The 25458-nt window shown below is 45.5% G+C and overlaps 1 protein-coding gene across 1 annotated transcript in view; it reads right to left on the reverse strand.

Annotated features, from left to right (window-relative positions):
• The window catches only part of thsd7ab (thrombospondin, type I, domain containing 7Ab), a gene marked incomplete at its 5' end in the record, with an annotated part of 323450 nt that extends 298315 nt beyond the window's left edge, over positions 1–25135 (reverse strand). Inside the window, 3 exon segments of the mRNA XM_084336532.1 lie at positions 24993–25028; positions 25031–25096; positions 25099–25135. Coding sequence (XP_084192658.1) covers positions 24993–25028; positions 25031–25096; positions 25099–25135 — 139 coding nt within the window.
• Between the last annotated feature and the right edge of the window lie 323 nt (positions 25136–25458).

The following is a 25458-nucleotide window of genomic DNA, read 5'->3' on the forward strand; positions in this document are numbered from 1 at the left end:
CAAAGATTTAAAAAGGTTTAAACTTTACAGCACTGACAAAGTTGAACAAAGTGCTCTACAAGTCCCACAACATTATTGTTTTTTTATTTTTTTTAAATTAACATTTTTTTTTTTTTTTTTTTTTTTTTTTTTTTTTTAGATTCGAATTAAAATCGAATCTTGGCCCCGAAGCTTCGAATTCAAAAAAAAAATCGAAGGTCAGCCCTAGTCTAAATACTCATTCAGATTGATTATTGATCCAGGCGAGGAATGGCACGATTTATAATCGAAATGCAGTAAACGCTGTTTGGCTGCGTTTCCTGGGATTACACAGAATCACTCTAAAACTATACTCATATTCACCACGGTATAAAACGGAATGTATGGATGAAGAAATTATCTGTTTCTTGCATCTTGACAGAAGAAACTCAATGACAATCTACTATGTTATTAGATCCATAATATTTAATATAGTTTTAGCACTGCAAACACCGGCATTTATCCCCATTGAACAAAGCGCTGGCACACACGGCCATACGCCCACAGCGACCTCTGGCGCTGAACCTGTTAATAGTGAAATAAACAGACTCACATGAATGAGTGAATGAACACGTCCAACCGACGCAGAATGAGCGAATGTCCGTGAAACAAAATGGCCGATCAGCTAAACCGGTCGGCAATACTAATGAGACGCTGCACTATAGTGGCTGGCGATAAACTCTTGAGCTATAATAAGGAATATAGAGCATTATAGTGAAATGTGTTTACATTCACATTAATATTCCAATATTGTTCAGCATATCAGGATAATCTAGTACTCTATCTTGGAGTCAGTGCATGTAAATGCAATAGCCTGTTTACAATAGCCATGATAAGCTCATAAACAGACTATGAGAAACCTGAAAATGATTTGTTGGCATATGTTGAGATTAATTGGGGCAGTGAGGCATGCCAACACCTTTTCCCTTTTAGTGTGTGTGTGTGTGTGTGTGTGTGTGTGTGTGTGTGTGTGTGTGTGTGTGTGTGTGTGTGTGTGTGTGTGTGTGTGTGTGTGTGTGTGCTCGTGCGGGTGCGTGCGTGCGTGCGTGCGTGCGTGTGTTCTGTTTCCATGGTGATATTCACAATATTCTGTTAATTCATGTACTGTGATGCTGGGGTTTGGTAGTTGAAAATGCATATGATCCCATGAAAGACCTTCTAACCATGATATTAGCTGGTATCCAAAATGTTAAGGTGCATAAAAATGCACTCACTGCTTTAATTAAATACATTTGATTCATGTGTCAATGTTCTGCAATCCTTGCACTCACCGACACTTACAGTAACTAATTAAACATCCCACTGTTATAATAAACAACAGACCCTTTGTTTACTTGTTTATTGCACAATGTCGCTCTATTGGTTGGATTCTTATTATATATTATTATTATTATTATTATTATTATTATTATTATTATTATTATTATTATTATTATTATTATTATTACTATTGTATTATGCACATCGTTGCGGGCAAGACCCCCCGCATTTCACTGTACCTGTATGCCGTGACAAATAAAACTCTTGTATCTTGTATCTTGTAATGTAAAAAAGATAATTCATTTTACAAGTGAAAAAACGAATCTGGCAATGGGGTGAGAGCATTTCATGTGTTCCAAACCAACTGCACTTCTGACCCCAGAAACATCTTGAAAGTCCACAGGCAATATCCAAAGAGCTTTTTCATGTGTTTTAATGGCTCTTGCCAGAGGAGGAGTAGGCTCAAGGATCAAACCTCCTGTTGAGGCTGACCGTGAGCATGCGACAGATTGAGTGTGAGAAATGTTCTATTTCTCCTACTCTCCGTCATTGGGCTGCCATATGAGGCTTGTTTATCTCCTGTTGTCTCAGTGTGGCAGATTAAGAGAGACAATATCTTGAGACGAGGCAGGTCCCTCTTGTTTCGAGAAATTCCCTTGTATTCATTTGTATTGATATTGAAACAAGCTCATTTGTATTGAAACCAACTCATTTGTATTTAAGGTAAATAATCTGAAACAGGCTGATTATTTTACTGTATTATTATTTTTAAGAACAAGATAAAGTTAACACAAACCAAGTAGGATTTACCACAAACTGGCAGAAAAGGCTGGAGTGTGATCCCATTGACTCTGCATTAGTTTGAGGCTAACTAAGCAGAGTTTAGGACTCGACAGATCGATAAACCATTTAAAAACAATAGAGCGAATGATGTGTTTCACAAAGGTCCTTTTCACGGTGGCCATTTTGACTTGTCATCACTGGGTAAACACAGGTGTAATTAATGACATTAATTATGTTCCAGTGAGACAGCATGCACAAGACCCGGGCCTTGGCACATCTAAATAGAACCATAATTAATGTTATTACACCTGTGTTTGCCCAGTGATTCCATGTCAAAATGGCTGCTGTGAAAAGAATCACAGCTTCTTCAGTTTCGCTCATTAGTAGGATGATCTCACACAGGTGTGTCTCACTTTTGAGTCATTGGGTTTATCTCTCTTAATTAGGAATACAATCTTGCATCTGTGTGTGTGTGTGTGTGTGTGTGTGTATGTGTGTGTGTGTGTGTGTGTGTGTGTGTGTGTGTGTGTGTGTGTGTGTGTGTGTGTGTGTGTGTATGTGTGTGTGTGTGTGTGTGTGTGTGTGTGTGTGTGTGTGTGTGTGTGTGTGTGTGTGTGTGTGTGTGTGTGCGCGCGCGTGTGTGTGTGTGTGTCAGATATCTGGTGTAAAGTTCTTAAGTCTGGCTCGCACCATTGGAGCCCACACTGTAAGAAAAAAAGCTGCAAGAAAACGGTAAATGTCTGGCATCAATGGTTGCCAAATACTTACTGTCAAATTACAGTAAAATCAAATACATTTACAGATTACAACCTTTATTTAATGGTTAATATTTTGATCAAAGTTAATTTACTGTATTTTTATGGCATTTACACTTAAAGTAGAAAAACAAAAGTAAAAAAAGTAATGAAAAAACATTTATCTTTTACCGTGCAGGGAGCAGGAAGGAGGTGTAAAGACAGATGGTGAGATGTATGGATGGACAGACAGACGGATGTGTGGATAACGGCTGTACTGTATGTATGAATGTATATGAATTAGGGCTGTCCCCGACTAAGGATTTGGATAGTCGACTACGATTGGCCAAAATTTACTGATAGTCGACTATTAGTCAACTATGAAAAAATAAATAAAAAAATTATAATATATATTTTTTTTTATCATTCCATTTGGGCTGTGGGGGTGCTTAATGTCTGAAGGAGTCAACGGAAGGCTTCTTGTCCTCTGCAAAAGCATGCAATTGGTCCACTCTGATGGATACATCTTGATATTTGTCTAGTCTAGTGTGTTCATTAGATGGGTGAAATCCTCTTTCAGTGCCTCTGTGCCTGTTTTCTTAGGCAGTTAGCCTCTGGTATGCGTGCCATTAGCGTTAGCCACGCCTCTTTTCTTTTGGAAAGAATGATACAAAAAAAGATTAAATTTTTTTTGACTAAGGTTGGCAGTCGACTACAGCTCCTTTCGATCGATTAGTCGACTATTCGAGGAGTCAGCCCTAATACGAATACACAGATAGATCAACCCACTGGGTTGGTCATATACAGTGAGCCCTGCCCTGCCCTGCCCTGCCCTGCCCTGCCCTGCCCTGCCCTGCCCTGCCCTGCCCTGCCCTGCCCTGCCCTGCCCTGCCCTGCCCTGCCCTGCCCTGCCCTGCCCTGCCCTGCCCCGCCTGAGGCCATCTGCCGTCCTCCTTCTAATCCAAGGGATTGTCACTGGTGATTAGCCAGACATTCTCTCCACACCCATCCCCCCCCCCCCTCTCTCTCTCTCTCTCTCTCTCTCTCTTTCTCTCTCTCTCTCTCTCTCTCGGTGGAGGGATTTGAGGTTGTGGAGAAACCTGGCATTTAAAAAGGGACCAGGTATTGTCAGAGAGGCAAAAATGACCTCAGGTCCTATGCCAGGTATGACCATCAAAACGAACATCTGGCTTTGTTGTTACTTGACCCTTTCACTACCACACTACAGACGGTTAACCCTTTCACTACCACACTACATACGGTTAACCCTTTCACTGCCACACTACATGAGGTTAACCCTTTCACTACCACACTACAGACGGTTAACCCTTTCACTGCCACACTACAGACGGTTAACCCTTTCACTACCACACTATGAACGGTTAACCCTTTCATTGCCACACTACAGACGGTTAACCCTTTCACTACCACACTACAGACAGTTAACCCTTTCACTACCACACTACAGACGGTTAACCCTTTCACAACCACACTACAGACGGTTAACCAGGAGGACACCTGTTCGGGACAGTCCAGTCAGCATTATTTCGCAGACCGATACAGTACCAATTAATTGGGACGGGGATTGAAAAACACTGTCACAGACCAATTACCTTAACCATCTGGCACTTTGTCAATGTGGGGCACTGAGGCATTACAGCACGTAGAAGCACCGTTTAAACACTTAATGCAGTATGAGTGATTCGCAATAGTATCAATGCTAACATAAGATTCAGACCAGTCAAACAGATTACTCCCCGTTCTCATGTAATGATATTAAGGAGGCTTTAATATATGATTCCCTGACCATAGATTAAACCACTCTGTACTTACATTCACATCAGCATGCCATCTGATTACATTCATTCAATCTAGGATCATAAACGCTGAGAAATATTCTCCTACTGTAGCCGCAACACAGTGAATCGTTTTCAGTGTTCAGCGAGTGCAAATAATGTAGACAAATGTCAATTTCAATATAGCCGCTGGACATCAGAGCAGATGTCAGCCCAGCGAGTGACAGGCCTGGAGGCCTGGAGGTGTTCAAAACGCCTCCTGAATGGAAGCGGACAGGATCCACGAATGGCCAACCTGAAGAAATACGGCAGAGAGATGAATGATGACTGTCTGGGCGGACAGATAGATGGGTGTGTATATCCCCCCGTCTATGCTTTTATTAGAATAGCATGGTGGCGGTGGTGGCGGCCATCTTCACTGTGAGGTAAATGTCAGTGAGTTCTCTGATGACACCGCTTCTCTTCTCCACTCACTGAAGCTGCTGCCTTATTTTCTCTTGTGGGAGAAAAAAAATCTATTTTGAAGACCATGAAAATGCCTGTTTCTCAACATGGGCACACTCTTAATGTTTCTACTTCTGCGAAACGCAATTTAGTCCCTGTTTAAAAAGACACACTGTGAGGACATGAACCTTGTGGAGATCTGACACCCCCCCTTGTGTTCCTTCTCTGTATCTTAAAATAGACCCTTGGGAAGATGAGTGAGAAGAGCTAGCCATGTGAATTTATTCAGTCATACACTTGTCCCTCAAACCCTTCTATTGATCTACTTACTCATGCTATGACCAACCACTAAGTGAGTCAGTACAGTGACACAGAGTGCCAAATCTAATTATGGTATGAGCCATTTGAATGTGGTAGAATAAGGCAGAGAATCCTCTAAATAAGGTGTGTTGGATGAAGTCAGCAATAACTGGGTCTTAAAGGGGCACTTCACCAAAAAACAATGCTGATTTCAAGAGTTCAGTCAAGAGTCACTTTATTGTCCCATCAGCTGGGAAATTTGTCTTGGGCTTACACTACAGCCACAGACACAGACACACAGGATGTCTGGCAACACCACATTAGAATAGTATACCCAAATATACTAGTATAATATAATATAATAGTAGCCTATACCCAAAAAACCCAAATATCGGTTATCGAATATCGATAATATAACAACCAAATATCAGTTGTTCGATAGTTGCCCTTTATCTGGCACTATTTAAAAGTTTAACTGAGATCAGAATAAAGGAATTTTTAAACCTATTTAGTCTAGAGAGCGTGGAACTCTAAACCTCCTCCCAGAGGGCAGTAGCTCATACTCGGCATGTAAGACATGGGAGGGGTCCGAGACTATTCTATTGGCTTGCCTTAGAGTAAGTAGCCTGTTCAAAAATAGACTGCAGGGATGGGTGACCTTTCACCCCTATGATCTTCCATGCAGTCTGCATCAGACGGACCAGTTTGGACTTTAATTAATTGTACAGACAGGTTACCAAACCAAGCTGTAATACCGTATCTGATGAGACTCTCTAATACAGATTGGTAGAAGAGTAACATACATTTTTGATCTACACCATGAATCTTTTATTGTGTACATAATCTCAGACACATCCAAAAACAGTTTTGCACACATTCATTTAGTTTGACAGTTATTAAGAGTTAATGAGTTTGAATATGGCCACCAGTGATATCACCATGGACATTGAATCATTGTGTTGTGTTAATTACAGCTCAATTAAATGATAAAGTAGCAGTCCCTATAAGACAAGTATTATATGTTTTCATCTACATAATTTCACAGTGTAATTAACACAGAACTGGATTAAATTGGCCACATTTAAACTAATTTACTCTGTCACACTAAATGAATGTGTGCAAAGATTGTTTGTGTGAGATTATTAATAAAAAAACAAATAATAATAACTGTATTTAAATAGCACCTTTCATACATGGATTGCAGCTCAAAGTGCTTCACAGCAAATAGCATAAAATGAACATAGGCATAACATTTGCATACAGTTGACAGAATAAATGCAATGCATAAAGTGCAGACATAAGAATAGGCATAAAATAAGTACAATAAGTACAGTGTTGCTCGAAAGCATGTGAGAAACACTGTACTTGTAAAATAAGTACAGTGTTGCTCGAAAGCATGTGAACCCCCCCGGAACAGCCAGTCCCCCACAGTGGCATTGCGCAATATTTCGGGGCTCCCCCGCAGGTCGGACCATGGGGCCCCGCCCCCTCCCCTAAATCAATAGTAGAGTACATGGGATAGACATCACGGCCACTTTTTTAAATGTTTATTTTTTGAGGCATCTTTTGTAAACAGTATAGGTCAGTAGGAACTTTCTGTATAAAGATGCATCTGATTTAAACAGTATAGGGTCAGTAGGAACTTTCTGTATAAAGATGCATCTGATTTAAACAGTAAGGTCAGTAGGAACTGTATAATTATATACATCTGATTTAAACATCATTGACAAATACAAACAAGTGGCTGTGTATTTTTTGTAACATGAAGGTATATATTGTAGAACGCTATCATCATTGGGACCCCCGGGACCCCCTGAAACAGCACATCGGGACCCCCGGGACCCCCTGAAACAGCACTATCATCATTGGGACCCCCGGGACCCCCTGAAACAGCACTATCATCATTGGGACCCCCGGGACCCCCTGAAACAGCACATTGGGACCCCCGGGACCCCCTGAAACAGCACTATCATCATTGGGACCCCCGGGACCCCCTGAAACAGCACATTGGGACCCCCGGGACCCCCTGAAACAGCACATCGGGACCCCCGGGACCCCCTGAAACAGCACAGATGTATCATCATTGGGACCCCCGGGACCCCCTGAAACAGCACATTGGGACCCCCGGGACCCCCTGAAACAGCACATTGGGACCCCCGGGACCCCCTGAAACAGCACATTGGGACCCCCGGGACCCCCTGAAACAGCACATTGGGACCCCCGGGACCCCCTGAAACAGCACATTGGGACCCCCGGGACCCCCTGAAACAGCACATTGGGACCCCCGGGACCCCCTGAAACAGCACAGATGGGACCCCCGGGACCCCCTGAAACAGCACATTGGGACCCCCGGGACCCCCTGAAACAGCACATTGGGACCCCAGGGACCCCCTGAAACAGCACATTGGGACCCCCGGGACCCCCTGAAACAGCACAGATGGGACCCCAGGGACCCCCTGAAACAGCACAGATGGGACCCCAGGGACCCCCTGAAACAGCACATTGGGACCCCAGGGACCCCCTGAAACAGCACATTGGGACCCCAGGGACCCCCTGAAACAGCACATTGGGACCCCCGGGACCCCCTGAAACAGCACATTGGGACCCCCGGGACCCCCTGAAACAGCACATTGGGACCCCCGGGACCCCCTGAAACAGCACATTGGGACCCCAGGGACCCCCTGAAACAGCACAGATGTCAGCAAACTGAGGGAGCCCAACGATGAAAACCGTTGAAAACAAAATCCATCAAAGCACACGCAAGAGACTAGCACCCAACTCCAGGAAATGTCCGGGAAAGGTCCAGCCGAAGCCATAGGCACCATAGGCTCCAACCCCCCCCCCCCCCCCCCCCCCCCAGGCCTCCCCCAGAGCCGAACACCAGTCTCCTGCACGTGGCCCGACGTCCCCGCCACTGAACCTCCCAACCCCGCATGAAGAACCCACCACAACCCCCACAGCACCCCAAAGCATCCCAAAGGTCCCAGTGCCCTCCCAGACCACCCACAATGCCACACGACCCCCCATCCAACCACCACCATGTCCATCCACCCGAACAACCAGAATCGTCCCCCATGACCGACCCACCCCTCCGCAGAATCCGAAAGCAAAAATATATAATTATGTGCAAAACAAATCAGCGTTGTTTTTGGTGAAGCGCCCCTTTAATGTAAGCTCTTGTCATATAGATTAAACAAACTCTGGCATCTCTCTGGCATCTGGCTCTGCTGGATGGATTGGCTATTTAAAAAAAACTGCAATCTGGTGGAGTGGAGAGTGGTGGGACCGCATCTGCAAAGCCACAAAGCAGATCAATCTGGGTCAAACGTGACATATTGTGCTGTGCATGCATTAAAATTGAGTGCAATGTCAACCTACACTGTGTTGCTATTTGTTGTTTCTCTCGGGTGTGACAGTTCCTCAGATCACTGGAGCTTCTCATTTTTCTTCATTGAGATAAAAAAAAACTAAACTTCTGTTCCTTTTTCCAGCCAGAAAGACGCTGACGCTATGTAACTATTGCTGCTTATACAGGCTGCTGCGTGCTCAGTTTCTGATGGCCATTGCACACAACACATTATGTAATTAGCCTCAGTTTTGGCTCCATGTAAAGTTGAAATAAATACAAAAACACAGGCACAATGATTTCAAATAAATTGATTTCTTTAAAGAAAATGTAAATCCCACAGAATTTGGCTTAATTTATGTGTGGCCTAAGTTAGGCTGTTGCTAAGGCAATAGGCAGAATTTATCTAAGAAGACACTGTGGGGACCAGACTTTCAAATGATTTTTTTTTTATAATAATAAAAATATATATAATATTTTCACTTTCATACAAAATTCACATTGTTTTTATTAGCCTATATATTTTGGCTTCACTTTTGGGGAGCTGTCATGTAATCCATCAATGATTCTAATGCTATTATACAGTGTCCTGATTGGTGGAAGAAAATCCTTTTAAATTGTTTGTCAGGCAAGCAAAACTCGCCTTCACTTTCAAGTTCAAGTTTTCTTTTATTTGTCACGTATAAAGTACATGTACATTACAGTGAAATGCTTTGTTCTGTATGATCCCCTCCCCTGAGAATGTGCTTCATATAGTAAAAAATGTAAGTAAAAGAGGAATACCGTAATTTTCGGACTATAAGCCGCGGCTTTTTCCCCCATTTTTCGACCCTGCGGCTTATATAACGGTGCGGCTAATCTATGGATTTTTACAGCTAAATGGGCGCACTCCCTCAGCTCTGTGACAGTCAGATCAGACTCCTAAATCTGCTGCAGCAGTGCACGCCTTGCCCCTCCTCCTCACAGACGCACGTCAACAAACCATTATGGCAAGAGCAGTGCATGAGCAGCTCAGAGCTCCTCTTTCAACATAACTGAAGCATTAAACAAAATGACCCAGTCAACGAACTATTCACTTTCGTTTATTAATGCATGAGGCGTTGTCTAATGTTATCTAGCTACTGATAGCTCCTGATATCAACGTTTGATATCATCAGTTTGGCATTCGATTTCGCAGGTGCTGGCTAGCGCTGGCTAACTGGCTATCGTTATGTGAGCTAACGTTGGTACCTACTGTACCTGGCGCTGGCTAACTGGCTATCGTTATGTGAGCTAACGTTGGTACCTACTGTACCCGGCGCTGGCTAACTGGCTATCGTTATGAGAGCTAACGTTGGTACCTACTGTACCCGGTGCTGGCTAACTGGCTATTGTTATGAGAGCTAACGTTGGTACCTACTGTACCCGGCGCTGGCTAACTGGCTATCGTTACTATAAGCCGCAGGTGTTTTAATGTTTAATTACCATATGTAAGGGTTCGTGCACAGAGGGGATTGTCGGGAAAGAGATGGCTGTTTGAGGAAGCTCCCATATTAACATTTTTGTTTAAACAGGAACGATAGCCAGTTAGCCAGCGCCGGGTACAGTAGGTACTATGGTAATTAAACATTAAAACACCTGCGGCTTATAGTCCAGTGCGGCTTATATATGTACACATCATTCAATTTAGCTGCTGCGGCTTATATTCAGGTGCGGCTTATAGTGCGAAAATTACGGTAGGTCCCAACACAATATACAATATACAAACTAAAGTACAACCTAAGTACAATGAAGTAAAAATGCAGACAATGAGGTACAAAATGCAGACAAAGAGGTACAAAAACTAACCGCAGCTTTAATGAAGAATGGACTGCTAAGTATGCATTCATCAAACCAACTTTCAGTGATGTTAAACCTGTATGTCTCATTTGCAATGAAACAATCACTGTTGTAAAATAATACAATCTTTGGCGTCACCATTACACAAGGTATGCAACTGTCAAAGAGTCATACCCTGAGCAGTCAGAGGCCCGTCGCAGAAAGATTTCCCACCAATTGAAAGCTGGATATTCCCATGCCAGCCAATGAGAGCTATGAGTTTGTCTCCATTCTTGCATGAAGATACGGCACAAGCCGCATTCCATTCATAAAAGTAATTTGTTTAAGCTTCACCTATCCACGCACCCCAGGCCTACACACAACAAACAGCACTGTCCATGGTTCTGAAACAAGAGCATGTTGCAAACATGTATTTCGGCCAATAATTTAGTTGTTTTTGCAATAATTTTTTATAGATGCATAACGCTTAAACAGAGTGATGATGGCCATCCTAAATATCGGAACACTTTCTTTTCCTTCTCACATTTTTGAATTCATTAATATTCTGCAGGCTGGATGGGAAGCTTTGGCTGGGCGGATGTAGCCCAGGGCCCGCCATGATCACTGTTCAAAGGCCTTGTTCGCCCCCAGGTGCTATGCTAATGAGGGTCACAAAGGTCATATTAAAATGCACTCACTAAAATAAGAAAGGCCTCTTGCAGGGAGACTCTCAATTGGGATGATGCCAGTCACATTCCCACGGCTACAGCATGAGACAGCTTTGCTAACTGAGTCAGACGCGTTGCCAGGGCTGGGTGTCAGCACTGATTACCCAATTTGATTAGATTCTGATTCACAAGGTCCTGATTCTATTACATTTCATATTGATTCAATAAGACTTGATGCTGCTGGTTTTAGGTGGCCCACACCTGACATCGTTAGTAGTTCAGCAAAAACTACAGACATTTGCAAGGTGGGAGGTGTGCTAGAAAAAACGTTTAGAGAAAATCTTCACATAGATTAAAAGATCAATCTTGGGATTTTAACAATCAATATTAGATAGCTAAATGATTCAATTAAAGTAATTTCATATTTTTTTCTTATATATTTTTACCAAGCCCTATTTGTTTCCATTCTTAATTCAGTTACTAGTCAAATACAGTACTATTATACATGTTTTCAGATAGCGCAAAGATACTCAAATCAAGGCTTTCAAGGACGGAAAAGACAAAGGTGGCTCATTTAGAGTAGACCACAGGGGACAGAGAGATCAATGCAATGACAGGTTCCTCCGAGGGAAGCAACAGTTGTGATTGGAGGATCAAGAAAAGAGGGTGGGGTTTGAGATAGGTCAATCACATGAATCACCCAAGAACACAGGGAAAATCTATCTTGAATGTCACAAAGCATAATGGTGGGTGGGGGGCACAACAAAGATTCGCTAAGATTTAGTCCCAATTAAGAAATTCCATGCAGCTTAGAGAATCAGGGAAAACATCCATCCAAACAGCATTTTTTTTTCTCTCTGCATTTTGAGGGGAAAAATGTGGCCGCGATGGCAACTTAATTAGTCTAAGGAACCTGCAAGAAATGTTGTAGTGTTTATCCACCTTAAGGCTCCACTTTAAACCTGGACTTGTCTCGTGGTGGGGTACAACAATCGATCCGGCCGAAGACATTTCACCATGGTAATAACCTTGTCTTGCTGTATTGAACTTCTGAACCTGTCACCCTCTCCCCCTCAATATCCTGGATGTGCTGTTCACTGTGCTTTCTGTAATAGCGCGGAGAGCCACTAACAGCCCACAGCAAGGGTGACATCCTCCACTGTCAGTGCCATTGTTAAGGGAGAAATGTATTCAGCTAACAATAGGCTGTCAGTGCTGCTCACACTGTCCACTCTCATTGAGGGATGACATCAGCCGATCACGGATACACACAGCTGTGTGCCCGCAGTACTAGAGGTGGAGTGGCTCTAACTGCGTGACACTGCGTTTGAGTTATATAACCTCATAGGGATTGCATCGTTTCTGGTGAAGTGAGTGATCATTCATTAGATACACAGCTCACATGTAAACACACCCATCTACACACACACACACACACACACACCAACACACACAATATGAAACACTCAAACAGGCATGTATGGTAGATGAAGGTCTTTGGGTAACGTCATTAAGACTTTAAGGCCAATTCTGCTATCCAAATGAACAAATAAACAAAAGAGTAGCCCCACCACTGTGTCTGAACCTTTGATAGGACTAATGACCTTTGAGGTTGTAAAAGGCTAAAACAGACCAGTATTTTGAGTTAGGATTATTTGTATATGGATGCCCTTCTCCAAGTCTTAATGAATATACAAATAATGTGATTTTAATCCCCTGCCACAGAAAATACTTGGGGTTAAGTCTTGATGAATTCACTTAAAGACATTAATCTATGGGCGGCCGAGTAGTGCAGCGGACTAAGCATCTGTCTACCACCACAGTGACAGTGGGATCGAATCCAGCTGTTGTACTTCCGGGTTGGCCGACCGTCCATACTAACACAATTGGCAGTGTTAGAGGGTGGGAAACCCGGCGAGGGTGGGTCCTGGTCGTTGTAAACAGCAACTCCTACAGTTCCGTCGGGCGCCTGCACAGCAAGGGAAGGATCTAAGAGAGGTAGTGTGACCTTCCACACGTTACACTCTCCCAGTGAGAGTCCGTGCTGCCAGGTGAAAAGAAGCGGTGGGCTGGGTATACATGTGTCGGAGGAAGATAGTCTCCGCCCTCCCGGACGCGTGTAGTCCTTTACCAACAAACTTGCAGTTCCGTGTTCGGGTTCTGCGATCTGATTGGCCACTGAGGTACGCTCTCTCTACGCCAAAACAGCGCGTTACGCTAGTTCTGCCTCTAACCTCTAACAGCCCTCAGCCTGCTAGCATTATCCAATTCATATCAATCGAAATAACGTATTGTTTTCATCTCTCTATATTAACGTGATTCCATCAACACAACATAAATGTTCAAAACACGACAAGACAGTTTGCATCACTTCCCACGGTTCTCGGCACTTATTCTACCGGTAGTGTGGTAGTTGTTGCCACGGTATTGGGTCTTTGGGTAAATACTTCATTGGCGGGGAAGAAGAACACTGTTAGCGGTGTGTGGACCGTCCTGCGAGCCCCAGGCCACCGTCCCGCGAGCCCCAGACCACCGCCCCGCGAGCCCCAGGCCACCGTCCCGCGGCCCCAGGCCACCGTCCCGCGAGCCCCAGACCACCGCCCCGCGAGCCCCAGACCACCGCCCCGCGAGCCCCAGGCCACCGTCCCGCGGCCCCAGGCCACCGTCCCGTGAGCCCCAGACCACCGCCCTGCGAGCCCCAGACCACCGCCCGCAGGATGGTCCACACACCGCTATCAGTGTTCTTCTTCCCCGCCAATGAAGTATTCACCCAAAGACCCAATACCGTGGCAACAACTACCGCACTACCGGTAGAATAAGTGCCGAGAACCGTGGGAAGTGATGCAAACTGTCTTGTCGTGTTTTGAACATTTATGTTGTGTTGATGGAATCACGTTAACACTTTGAGCGCCACTCACGGCTTTTCTCGGGTTTACGACCCGACCGTTGAATGCCACGTCACGGCTATTCTCAGGTATTTTTTTTTTTTGTTTTTTTTTAGTGATCTGAAATCATATTGCATCACGCGAGCCTACCGTTGGAGATCCAGGGACCGCCGGCAATCAGATGTGAAAAAAGCGCCCCCTATCGTCTCCCAGATGGTAAATCACCCTTTTGGAATGGACTCAATGAAAGTGAATGGGAGAACGGATTTCTGACTCCACATTTTACTTCTCACTGATGCAGCCGGGGTCTACCAGAGTTCATTCTGGAGCATCTGAGCCGCGCGGATCATGTGTTCTACTGTATACACGGTTGATCAATACATTTAATCGTTTTTTTCGAATGGCGATCGGAAATTGAAATAAACCATTTGGATACCATCTGACCTCAAGTAAGGAATCTATGTTATCAGTGTTAGGATAATCAGACTCGTTTTCACAGAGATATAAGCGTTTATGTGATATGTGATATGGCTGTTTTTACTGTAAAAGCCATGAGGAAATAAGAGCAGCGATTATCAGCGCACGGCACGAGCGTGCGTGCGTGCGCACACATATACTATCGATCATCTAGCGTTTATTTGAAAACTATTCATAAATAGGCCGACAAATGACAACGTTCTGGAATATTCCAGTAAAAGGCGATTATCATAGGCATGGGTTGTTTTTCCCCGGAAAACGGGTGATTTTCAAAATGCTATCAAACGGAAATGAAGCGATAAAAATACAATCTGCCTTGCCAATGTTGACTGGAAAATGAGTCTTTGATAAGCGACGGGCAGATTAGACACATAGCCATAATTTAAAACATAGATTAGGCGATATTAACGTTAACATTGGCCGTGGACTGTGGCATTCAAGGGGGTAAAAAGGAAAACACGGCCGGCGCTCAAAGTGTTAATATAGAGAGATGAAAACAATACATTATTTCGATTGATATGAATTGGATAATGCTAGCAGGCTGCAGGCTGTTAGAGGTTAGAGGCAGAACTAGCGTAACGCGCTGTTTGGGCGTAGAGAGAGCGTACGTCAGTGGCCAATCAGATCGCAGAACCCGAACGCGGAACTGCAAGTAAAAGACTACACGCCTCCCGGACAGAAGGTAGGGGGTAGAGTGCGCAACAACCAGGAAGGGGATTGAGAATTGGCATAACGACTAACAATGGGATGGGAGAAAAATGGAAAAAAAGGAGGAAAAAGATAATAATAATAAAAATTAAAAAAAGACATTAATCTGCATGCAAGCGCTGAGTGGATGAGATGAAGTGCGTCAAACCTCTTCTACCTGGTATTGCCCGACACAGTGGTGGCACAGGTGGTGCTAGGGAAGCAGTTCAGAGCGATTAGCTGAATTGTCTGCGCATGACTCAGGTGACTAAGAGGCCTACGGCGGGGGAATATGTGATGGGAAGCGTGGAGCCAGTCAATAGAATGGGATTGGGCCGATCAGAAGGCAGAGACGACTCCTGCCTAATCTGATTGATGGATTATCTAGATCCTGATGGCAGATTAGCAGTCTATGGACAGGCTATGGAAAATGTTGAGCAGGTCGTTAGATCAGACTGACATGGTCCAGTGGCTGGTGGTGCTGCTTCACTCCAGAAATCCAAACTGATGAGAAGAACTCAAATGAATCATCACCCTGCCTATAATGTTGGTACCAGTTTAGTACAACAACCTTTTTATAGCCTGAATCCTACACACACACACGGCTCAGGATCCACCTGCTGCTGAGGTCTGACAGCTCAGCCACAGTAACCTTGTCGTTGTGCATTCGTCTGTGTGTGTGTGTGTGTGTGTGTGTGTGTGTGTGTGTGTGTGTGTGTGTGTGTGTGTGTGTGTGTGTGTGTGTGTGTGTGTGTGTGTGTGTGTGTGTGTGTGTGTGTGTGAAAGTGAAAGTGAAAGTAAAAGTGAGAGTTCATAAAGGAGTAGTGTGCAAGTAGCAAGAGGGAGAAAGGTGTGAGAGTAGTGTGCAAGAGGGAGAAGGGTGTGAGAGTAGTGTGCAAGAGGGAGAAGGGTGTGAGAGTAGTGTGCAAGAGGGAGAAGGATGTGAGAGTAGTGTGCAAGAGAAGGGTGTGAGAGTAGTGTGCAAGAGGAGGATGTGAGAGTAGTGTGCAAGAGAGAGAAGGGTGTGAGAGTAGTGTGCAAGAGGGAGAAGGGTATGAGAGTAGTGTGCAAGAGGGAGAAGGGTGTGAGAGTAGTGTGCAAGAGAGAGAAGGGTGTGAGAGTAGTGTACAAGAGGGAGAAGGGTGTGAGAGTAGTGTGCAAGAGGGAGAAGGATGTGAGAGTAGTGTGCAAGAGGAGGATGTGAGAGTAGTGTGCAAGAGGGAGAAGGGTGTGAGAGTAGTGTACAAGAGGGAGAAGGGTGTGAGAGTAGTGTGCAAGAGGGAGAAGGGTGTGAGAGTAGTGTGCAAGAGGGAGAAGGATGTGAGAGTAGTGTGCAAGAGAAGGATGTGAGAGTAGTGTGCAAGAGGGAGAAGGGTGTGCGATTAGTGTGCAAGAGAAGGGTGTGAGAGTAGTGTGCAAGAGGGAGAAGGGTGTGAGATTAGTGTGCAAGAGAAGGGTGTGAGAGTAGTGTGCAAGAGGGAGAAGGGTGTGAGAGTAGTGTACAAGAGGGAGAAGGGTGTGAGAGTAGTGTGCAAGAGAAGGGTGTGAGAGTAGTGTGCAAGAGGGAGAAGGGTGTGAGAGTAGTGTGCAAGAGAGAGAAGGGTGTGAGAGTAGTGTGCAAGAGGGAGAAGGGTGTGAGAGTAGTGTGCAAGAGAAGGATGTGAGAGTAGTGTGCAAGAGGGAGAAGGATGTGAGAGTAGTGTGCAAGAGGGAGAAGGGTGTGAGAGTAGTGTGCAAGAGAAGGATGTGAGAGTAGTGTGCAAGAGGGAGAAGGATGTGAGAGTAGTGTGCAAGAGGGAGAAGGGTGTGAGAGTAGTGTGCAAGAGGGAGAAGGATGTGAGAGTAGTGTGCAAGAGGGAGAAGGGTGTGAGAGTAGTGTGCAAGAGAAGGGTGTGAGAGTAGTGTGCAAGAGGAGGATGTGAGAGTAGTGTGCAAGAGGGAGAAGGGTGTGAGAGTAGTGTACAAGAGGGAGAAGGGTGTGAGAGTAGTGTACAAGAGGGAGAAGGGTGTGAGAGTAGTGTGCAAGAGAGAGAAGGGTGTGAGAGTAGTGTGCAAGAGGGAGAAGGGTGTGAGAGTAGTGTGCAAGAGGGAGAAGGGTGTGAGAGTAGTGTGCAAGAGGGAGAAGGGTGTGAGAGTAGTGTACAAGAGGGAGAAGGGTGTGAGAGTAGTGTGCAAGAGGGAGAAGGGTGTGAGAGTAGTGTGCAAGAGGGAGAAGGGTGTGAGAGTACTGTGCAAGAGAAGGATGTGAGAGTAGTGTGCAAGAGGGAGAAGGCTGTGAGAGTAGTGTGCAAGAGAAGGGTGTGAGAGTAGTGTGCAAGAGGGAGAAGGGTGTGAGAGTAGTGTGCAAGAGAAGGGTGTGAGAGTAGTGTGCAAGAGAAGGGTGTGAGAGTAGTGTGCAAGAGGGAGAAGGGTGTGAGAGTAGTGTGCAAGAGAAGGGTGTGAGAGTAGTGTGCAAGAGGGAGAAGGGTGTGAGAGTAGTGTGCAAGAGAGAGAAGGGTGTGAGAGTAGTGTACAAGAGGGAGAAGGGTGTGAGAGTAGTGTGCAAGAGGGAGAAGGGTGTGAGAGTAGTGTACAAGAGAAGGGTGTGAGAGTAGTGTGCAAGAGGGAGAAGGGTGTGAGAGTAGTGTGCAAGAGGGAGAAGGGTGTGAGAGTAGTGTGCAAGAGAAGGATGTGAGAGTAGTGTGCAAGAGGGAGAAGGGTGTGAGAGTAGTGTGCAAGAGGGAGAATGGTGTGAGAGTAGTGTGCAAGAGGGAGAAGGGTGTGAGAGTAGTGTGCAAGAGAAGGGTGTGAGACCGTTGAATGCCACGTCACGGCTATTCTCAGGTATTTTTTTTTTTTGTTTTTTTTTAGTGATCTGAAATCATATTGCATCACGCGAGCCTACCGTTGGAGATCCAGGGACCGCCGGCAATCAGATGTGAAAAAAGCGCCCCCTATCGTCTCCCAGATGGTAAATCACCCTTTTGGAATGGACTCAATGAAAGTGAATGGGAGAACGGATTTCTGACTCCACATTTTACTTCTCACTGATGCAGCCGGGGTCTACCAGAGTTCATTCTGGAGCATCTGAGCCGCGCGGATCATGTGTTCTACTGTATACACGGTTGATCAATACATTTAATCGTTTTTTTCGAATGGCGATCGGAAATTGAAATAAACCATTTGGATACCATCTGACCTCAAGTAAGGAATCTATGTTATCAGTGTTAGGATAATCAGACTCGTTTTCACAGAGATATAAGCGTTTATGTGATATGTGATATGGCTGTTTTTACTGTAAAAGCCATGAGGAAATAAGAGCAGCGATTATCAGCGCACGGCACGAGCGTGCGTGCGTGCGCACACATATACTATCGATCATCTAGCGTTTATTTGAAAACTATTCATAAATAGGCCGACAAATGACAACGTTCTGGAATATTCCAGTAAAAGGCGATTATCATAGGCATGGGTTGTTTTTCCCCGGAAAACGGGTGATTTTCAAAATGCTATCAAACGGAAATGAAGCGATAAAAATACAATCTGCCTTGCCAATGTTGACTGGAAAATGAGTCTTTGATAAGCGACGGGCAGATTAGACACATAGCCATAATTTAAAACATAGATTAGGCGATATTAACGTTAACATTGGCCGTGGACTGTGGCATTCAAGGGGGTAAAAAGGAAAACACGGCCGGCGCTCAAAGTGTTAATATAGAGAGATGAAAACAATACATTATTTCGATTGATATGAATTGGATAATGCTAGCAGGCTGCAGGCTGTTAGAGGTTAGAGGCAGAACTAGCGTAACGCGCTGTTTGGGCGTAGAGAGAGCGTACGTCAGTGGCCAATCAGATCGCAGAACCCGAACGCGGAACTGCAAGTAAAAGACTACACGCCTCCCGGACAGAAGGTAGGGGGTAGAGTGCGCAACAACCAGGAAGGGGATTGAGAATTGGCATAACGACTAACAATGGGATGGGAGAAAAATGGAAAAAAAGGAGGAAAAAGATAATAATAATAAAAATTAAAAAAAGACATTAATCTGCATGCAAGCGCTGAGTGGATGAGATGAAGTGCGTCAAACCTCTTCTACCTGGTATTGCCCGACACAGTGGTGGCACAGGTGGTGCTAGGGAAGCAGTTCAGAGCGATTAGCTGAATTGTCTGCGCATGACTCAGGTGACTAAGAGGCCTACGGCGGGGGAATATGTGATGGGAAGCGTGGAGCCAGTCAATAGAATGGGATTGGGCCGATCAGAAGGCAGAGACGACTCCTGCCTAATCTGATTGATGGATTATCTAGATCCTGATGGCAGATTAGCAGTCTATGGACAGGCTATGGAAAATGTTGAGCAGGTCGTTAGATCAGACTGACATGGTCCAGTGGCTGGTGGTGCTGCTTCACTCCAGAAATCCAAACTGATGAGAAGAACTCAAATGAATCATCACCCTGCCTATAATGTTGGTACCAGTTTAGTACAACAACCTTTTTATAGCCTGAATCCTACACACACACACGGCTCAGGATCCACCTGCTGCTGAGGTCTGACAGCTCAGCCACAGTAACCTTGTCGTTGTGCATTCGTCTGTGTGTGTGTGTGTGTGTGTGTGTGTGTGTGTGTGTGTGTGTGTGTGTGTGTGTGTGTGTGTGTGTGTGTGTGTGTGTGTGTGTGTGTGTGTGTGTGTGTGTGTGTGTGTGTGTGTGTGAAAGTGAAAGTGAAAGTAAAAGTGAGAGTTCATAAAGGAGTAGTGTGCAAGTAGCAAGAGGGAGAAAGGTGTGAGAGTAGTGTGCAAGAGGGAGAAGGGTGTGAGAGTAGTGTGCAAGAGGGAGAAGGGTGTGAGAGTAGTGTGCAAGAGGGAGAAGGATGTGAGAGTAGTGTGCAAGAGAAGGGTGTGAGAGTAGTGTGCAAGAGGAGGATGTGAGAGTAGTGTGCAAGAGAGAGAAGGGTGTGAGAGTAGTGTGCAAGAGGGAGAAGGGTATGAGAGTAGTGTGCAAGAGGGAGAAGGGTGTGAGAGTAGTGTGCAAGAGAGAGAAGGGTGTGAGAGTAGTGTACAAGAGGGAGAAGGGTGTGAGAGTAGTGTGCAAGAGGGAGAAGGATGTGAGAGTAGTGTGCAAGAGGAGGATGTGAGAGTAGTGTGCAAGAGGGAGAAGGGTGTGAGAGTAGTGTACAAGAGGGAGAAGGGTGTGAGAGTAGTGTGCAAGAGGGAGAAGGGTGTGAGAGTAGTGTGCAAGAGGGAGAAGGATGTGAGAGTAGTGTGCAAGAGAAGGATGTGAGAGTAGTGTGCAAGAGGGAGAAGGGTGTGCGATTAGTGTGCAAGAGAAGGGTGTGAGAGTAGTGTGCAAGAGGGAGAAGGGTGTGAGATTAGTGTGCAAGAGAAGGGTGTGAGAGTAGTGTGCAAGAGGGAGAAGGGTGTGAGAGTAGTGTACAAGAGGGAGAAGGGTGTGAGAGTAGTGTGCAAGAGAAGGGTGTGAGAGTAGTGTGCAAGAGGGAGAAGGGTGTGAGAGTAGTGTGCAAGAGAGAGAAGGGTGTGAGAGTAGTGTGCAAGAGGGAGAAGGGTGTGAGAGTAGTGTGCAAGAGAAGGATGTGAGAGTAGTGTGCAAGAGGGAGAAGGATGTGAGAGTAGTGTGCAAGAGGGAGAAGGGTGTGAGAGTAGTGTGCAAGAGAAGGATGTGAGAGTAGTGTGCAAGAGGGAGAAGGATGTGAGAGTAGTGTGCAAGAGGGAGAAGGGTGTGAGAGTAGTGTGCAAGAGGGAGAAGGATGTGAGAGTAGTGTGCAAGAGGGAGAAGGGTGTGAGAGTAGTGTGCAAGAGAAGGGTGTGAGAGTAGTGTGCAAGAGGAGGATGTGAGAGTAGTGTGCAAGAGGGAGAAGGGTGTGAGAGTAGTGTACAAGAGGGAGAAGGGTGTGAGAGTAGTGTACAAGAGGGAGAAGGGTGTGAGAGTAGTGTGCAAGAGAGAGAAGGGTGTGAGAGTAGTGTGCAAGAGGGAGAAGGGTGTGAGAGTAGTGTGCAAGAGGGAGAAGGGTGTGAGAGTAGTGTGCAAGAGGGAGAAGGGTGTGAGAGTAGTGTACAAGAGGGAGAAGGGTGTGAGAGTAGTGTGCAAGAGGGAGAAGGGTGTGAGAGTAGTGTGCAAGAGGGAGAAGGGTGTGAGAGTACTGTGCAAGAGAAGGATGTGAGAGTAGTGTGCAAGAGGGAGAAGGCTGTGAGAGTAGTGTGCAAGAGAAGGGTGTGAGAGTAGTGTGCAAGAGGGAGAAGGGTGTGAGAGTAGTGTGCAAGAGAAGGGTGTGAGAGTAGTGTGCAAGAGAAGGGTGTGAGAGTAGTGTGCAAGAGGGAGAAGGGTGTGAGAGTAGTGTGCAAGAGAAGGGTGTGAGAGTAGTGTGCAAGAGGGAGAAGGGTGTGAGAGTAGTGTGCAAGAGAGAGAAGGGTGTGAGAGTAGTGTACAAGAGGGAGAAGGGTGTGAGAGTAGTGTGCAAGAGGGAGAAGGGTGTGAGAGTAGTGTACAAGAGAAGGGTGTGAGAGTAGTGTGCAAGAGGGAGAAGGGTGTGAGAGTAGTGTGCAAGAGGGAGAAGGGTGTGAGAGTAGTGTGCAAGAGAAGGATGTGAGAGTAGTGTGCAAGAGGGAGAAGGGTGTGAGAGTAGTGTGCAAGAGGGAGAATGGTGTGAGAGTAGTGTGCAAGAGGGAGAAGGGTGTGAGAGTAGTGTGCAAGAGAAGGGTGTGAGAGTAGTGTGCAAGAGAAGGGTGTGAGAGTAGTGTGCAAGAGGGAGAAGGGTGTGAGAGTAGTGTGCAAGAGGGAGAAGGGTGTGAGAGTAGTGTGCAAGAGAAGGGTGTGAGAGTAGTGTGCAAGAGGGAGAAGGGTGTGAGAGTAGTGTGCAAGAGGGAGAAGGGTGTGAGAGTAGTGTGCAAGAGGGAGAAGGGTGTGAGAGTAGTGTGCAAGAGGGAGAAGGGTGTGAGAGTAGTGTGCAAGAGGGAGAAGGGTGTGAGAGTAGTGTGCAAGAGAAGGGTGTGAGAGTAGTGTGCAAGAGGGAGAAGGGTGTGAGAGTAGTGTGCAAGAGGGAGAAGGGTGTGAGAGTAGTGTGCAAGAGGGAGAAGGGTGTGAGAGTAGTGTGCAAGAGGGAGAAGGGTGTGAGAGTAATGTGCAAGAGGGAGAAGGGTGTGAGAGTAGTGTGCAAGAGGGAGAAGGGTGTGAGAGTAGTGTGCAAGAGGGAGAAGGGTGTGAGAGTAGTGTACAAGAGGGAGAAGGGTGTGAGAGTAGTGTGCAAGAGGGAGAAGGGTGTGAGAGTAGTGTGCAAGAGGGAGAAGGGTGTGAGAGTAGTCTGCCATCTTCGCTTCTTCTGTTCTACCGCCGTCATCTTCTTTTTACACAAAACCAGTAAAGTGAGCTTTAGAAATCAACTTCAAGGGAAAAGGATGTGAGAGTAGTGTGCAAGAGGGAAACAAACATGCTGTCATCTTTTAAAGCCCACTAACAACTGTAGTACATCATTATCACCATTACCATCAGCGTGCCGCCATTACGGTGGTCATAATCATGCTCCTTATTCTCCGGTCACCCCCACTGGCACCTTCAGAACCATCACCATGAATGTCTGGAACAGCCTGTTGTCTTCATCTGCCTCATTTGAATAAGACTCAGTCTCCAGAGGTAAACGTTACTGAATTGTCTCACCTCCAAACAGATAGATCATATTTTCATAGAAGCCAATAAAAGCAACGCTGGCCCACTTCCCCACAGATTGAAGACAGGGGCTATTTCTGTACGAACGAATATTTCCTCCGCTGCACACTCCATAAATGTGCACAAACATCATCAGGTTTTTCAAAGCTTCAATTTGCAGAGAAGAATATGCAAATGCTGTGCAAAAATAATCCCATTTTATGAAAAGCGCTTGGATTCACTAAATTGCCCCATGTGATTTTCATACTCTGGAGGCTGTGTCAAAGCAAAGAGGAGACTACAGGGGTAAAATCAATATGCTACCTTTAAGTTGCAAAGAGGCAAGCAAACTCATAACATTGGATTACATTTCAAAGGCTGAGCCTTGAGCTTCTCAGTTGGGTATATCATGTGTATGGCGTGAGAGAAAGGGTGGTGTAGCGTGGGAGAGAGGTGTAATCACTATGACCGTAGGATAGATGTAGGTTAAATTAGTCAGTCCCCCTCTCCCTGCAAATCTCTCACTCTGTCTCTTTTTCTGTCTTTCCCTCCCTCTCTCTCTCCAGACTGCTGCCTGGGCTGTCTTTGCTGGGTTGTTAAATCCCTGCTCTTTTAATCTCCTTACTCAGCTACATCCTCTTTAAAGTAGCAGAGCCTCGGGAGAGACATGGTTCCGTCGACTGGTGCTGGGGGGCGAGGCTGGGTTGGGCATGGGTTAGAGTGGGGGGCGTCATGGCTATAGTCTTTAGTTGGTTGTGTGTGTGTGAGAGCGGGGGGGGATGCCTTGGCCCCTCTAGCCCTTTGCCTGTCAAAGAGGATTATAACAGATGGATATGGTTGGATGAAGGATGGGCGAGTTAATTAATACTGTACCTCTTAAAGGAGTTCCCATACATTTTCAAAGACTGCTGTAGATTAATATTCTAGTACCATCTCCCAGTAGATGTTTTACGCTGATTGCACTATACTCAAGTATACTCTAGAGTCTAGGTTCTCAAACTCTGGCTTGGCACCCAAAATGGCTTGTGGGCCTATTGACGATGGGTCATATGTTTTAATATTAACGATGGGTCATATGTTTTAATATTGATGATGGGTCAGAGAAGACTCTGAAGACTAATCTAGAGAAGACTTGTCATATGTTTTAATGAGTCCCAAGGCAAGACTGTCCCTGAATGTTCTTAATAATGTTCTTAATACAAATTTAAATTAAGTTTAAGGTATCAACATTGCACTAAAGGCAGCGATCACATGACTGTAACCTAACCACTCATCAATCCCGCTCACTGCAGAGAGGCAGTTAAGCCACCACAACCCCCTCTTTTATGAACTGTTATCATAAACATATCAATAATGTCAAGTCAAATCTTTATTCCACTTCCTTATACGCTGTTCTGTTGCGCGGCATTGCACATCAATCATCTGCATGCAGGCAGCAAATTTCAATCATGGAGCATCACCTGAGAGTGAGGGAGGTGAAAGTAATCCATTCATAAATGGATCACAGCAGTTGTATGTGTCGCAAGCAATCGGCTCAGAGTGAGGAGCCGTTCCTCTCGGGTCTACTGCACATTTCTAGGTCATGTTAGAATCGTAACATGAAGCCAAAGTTCTCCTGTATTGATGTGTTTATGTTATAACATGAATTAGAGCAAACAGAAGCATATAAATTCCAAGCATTTCAGAGGAGCGTAAGACATGTGAGTTTGGAAATTAGCCATTTCTTTTAATTAGGTCCCAAGAACCTGTTCCCGTTTTCAGAAAAGAAAATGAGAGAGAGAGACAGGGGGAGAGAGAGACAGGGGAGAGAGAGAGAGAGAGAGAGAGAGAGAGAGAGAGAGAGAGAGAGAGAGAGAGAGAGAGAGAGAGAGAGAGAGAGAGAGAGAAAATGGAACACATACTGCTGGATGTGCTGAAAGTCTCCACTGTCTCTTAACGAGACATCAGACCTTGGACATGCCAGAGGACATAATTACTGTCTACAGACCATCATCAAACTAAAGGGCACATGATATTCATACTAAACCAGATCTCACACATGCTCCCTCTTACTGCAAAAGTCAAATAACCACAGCAGCACGCACAAGAGACTTCAAGCCATCAACCATCTCTAACGCTGTGTGTGTTAACAGTTGGGGGGGGGGGGGGGGGGGGGTCAGGTACCTGTTTCCCAGAAGTAGACAGACTTGCCATCATCGTCTGTGTGTGACTCGCCTCCCAGAAGCCACAGAACAGCAGCAATGTCACCAAAAGGAGCGAGCTCCCCCTGTCCTTACGCACCCTGCGCCCCTCCACCCCAGCCCCATGCTCCTCCGTAAGGCTGCAGTAAATCCACACAGGTCAGAAGGTCAGTGAAGGTAGCCCTCCGAAATCACTGCCAGTTCAGAAGGTCAATGAGAAGTGTCTTTCAGTTTGAGTGTGTGTTCTGAGGAAAGAGAGAGAGAGAGAGAGAGAGAGAGAGAGAGAGAGAGAGAGAGAGAGAGAGAGAGAGAGAGAGAGAGAGAGAGAGGAGATAGAGAGAGAGAGAGAGAGAGAGAGAGAGAGAGAGAGAGAGAGAGAGAGAGAGAGAGAGAGAGAGAGAATGTGGGATAGCAGTCCCGTTGGAGTAAAATAACTGGTGCTTCCTCTT

The sequence above is a fragment of the Notolepis coatsorum genome, assembly GCF_963971535.1.
Source record: "Notolepis coatsorum genome assembly, chromosome: 19".
Taxonomy (NCBI): Eukaryota; Metazoa; Chordata; class Actinopteri; order Aulopiformes; family Paralepididae; genus Notolepis; species Notolepis coatsorum.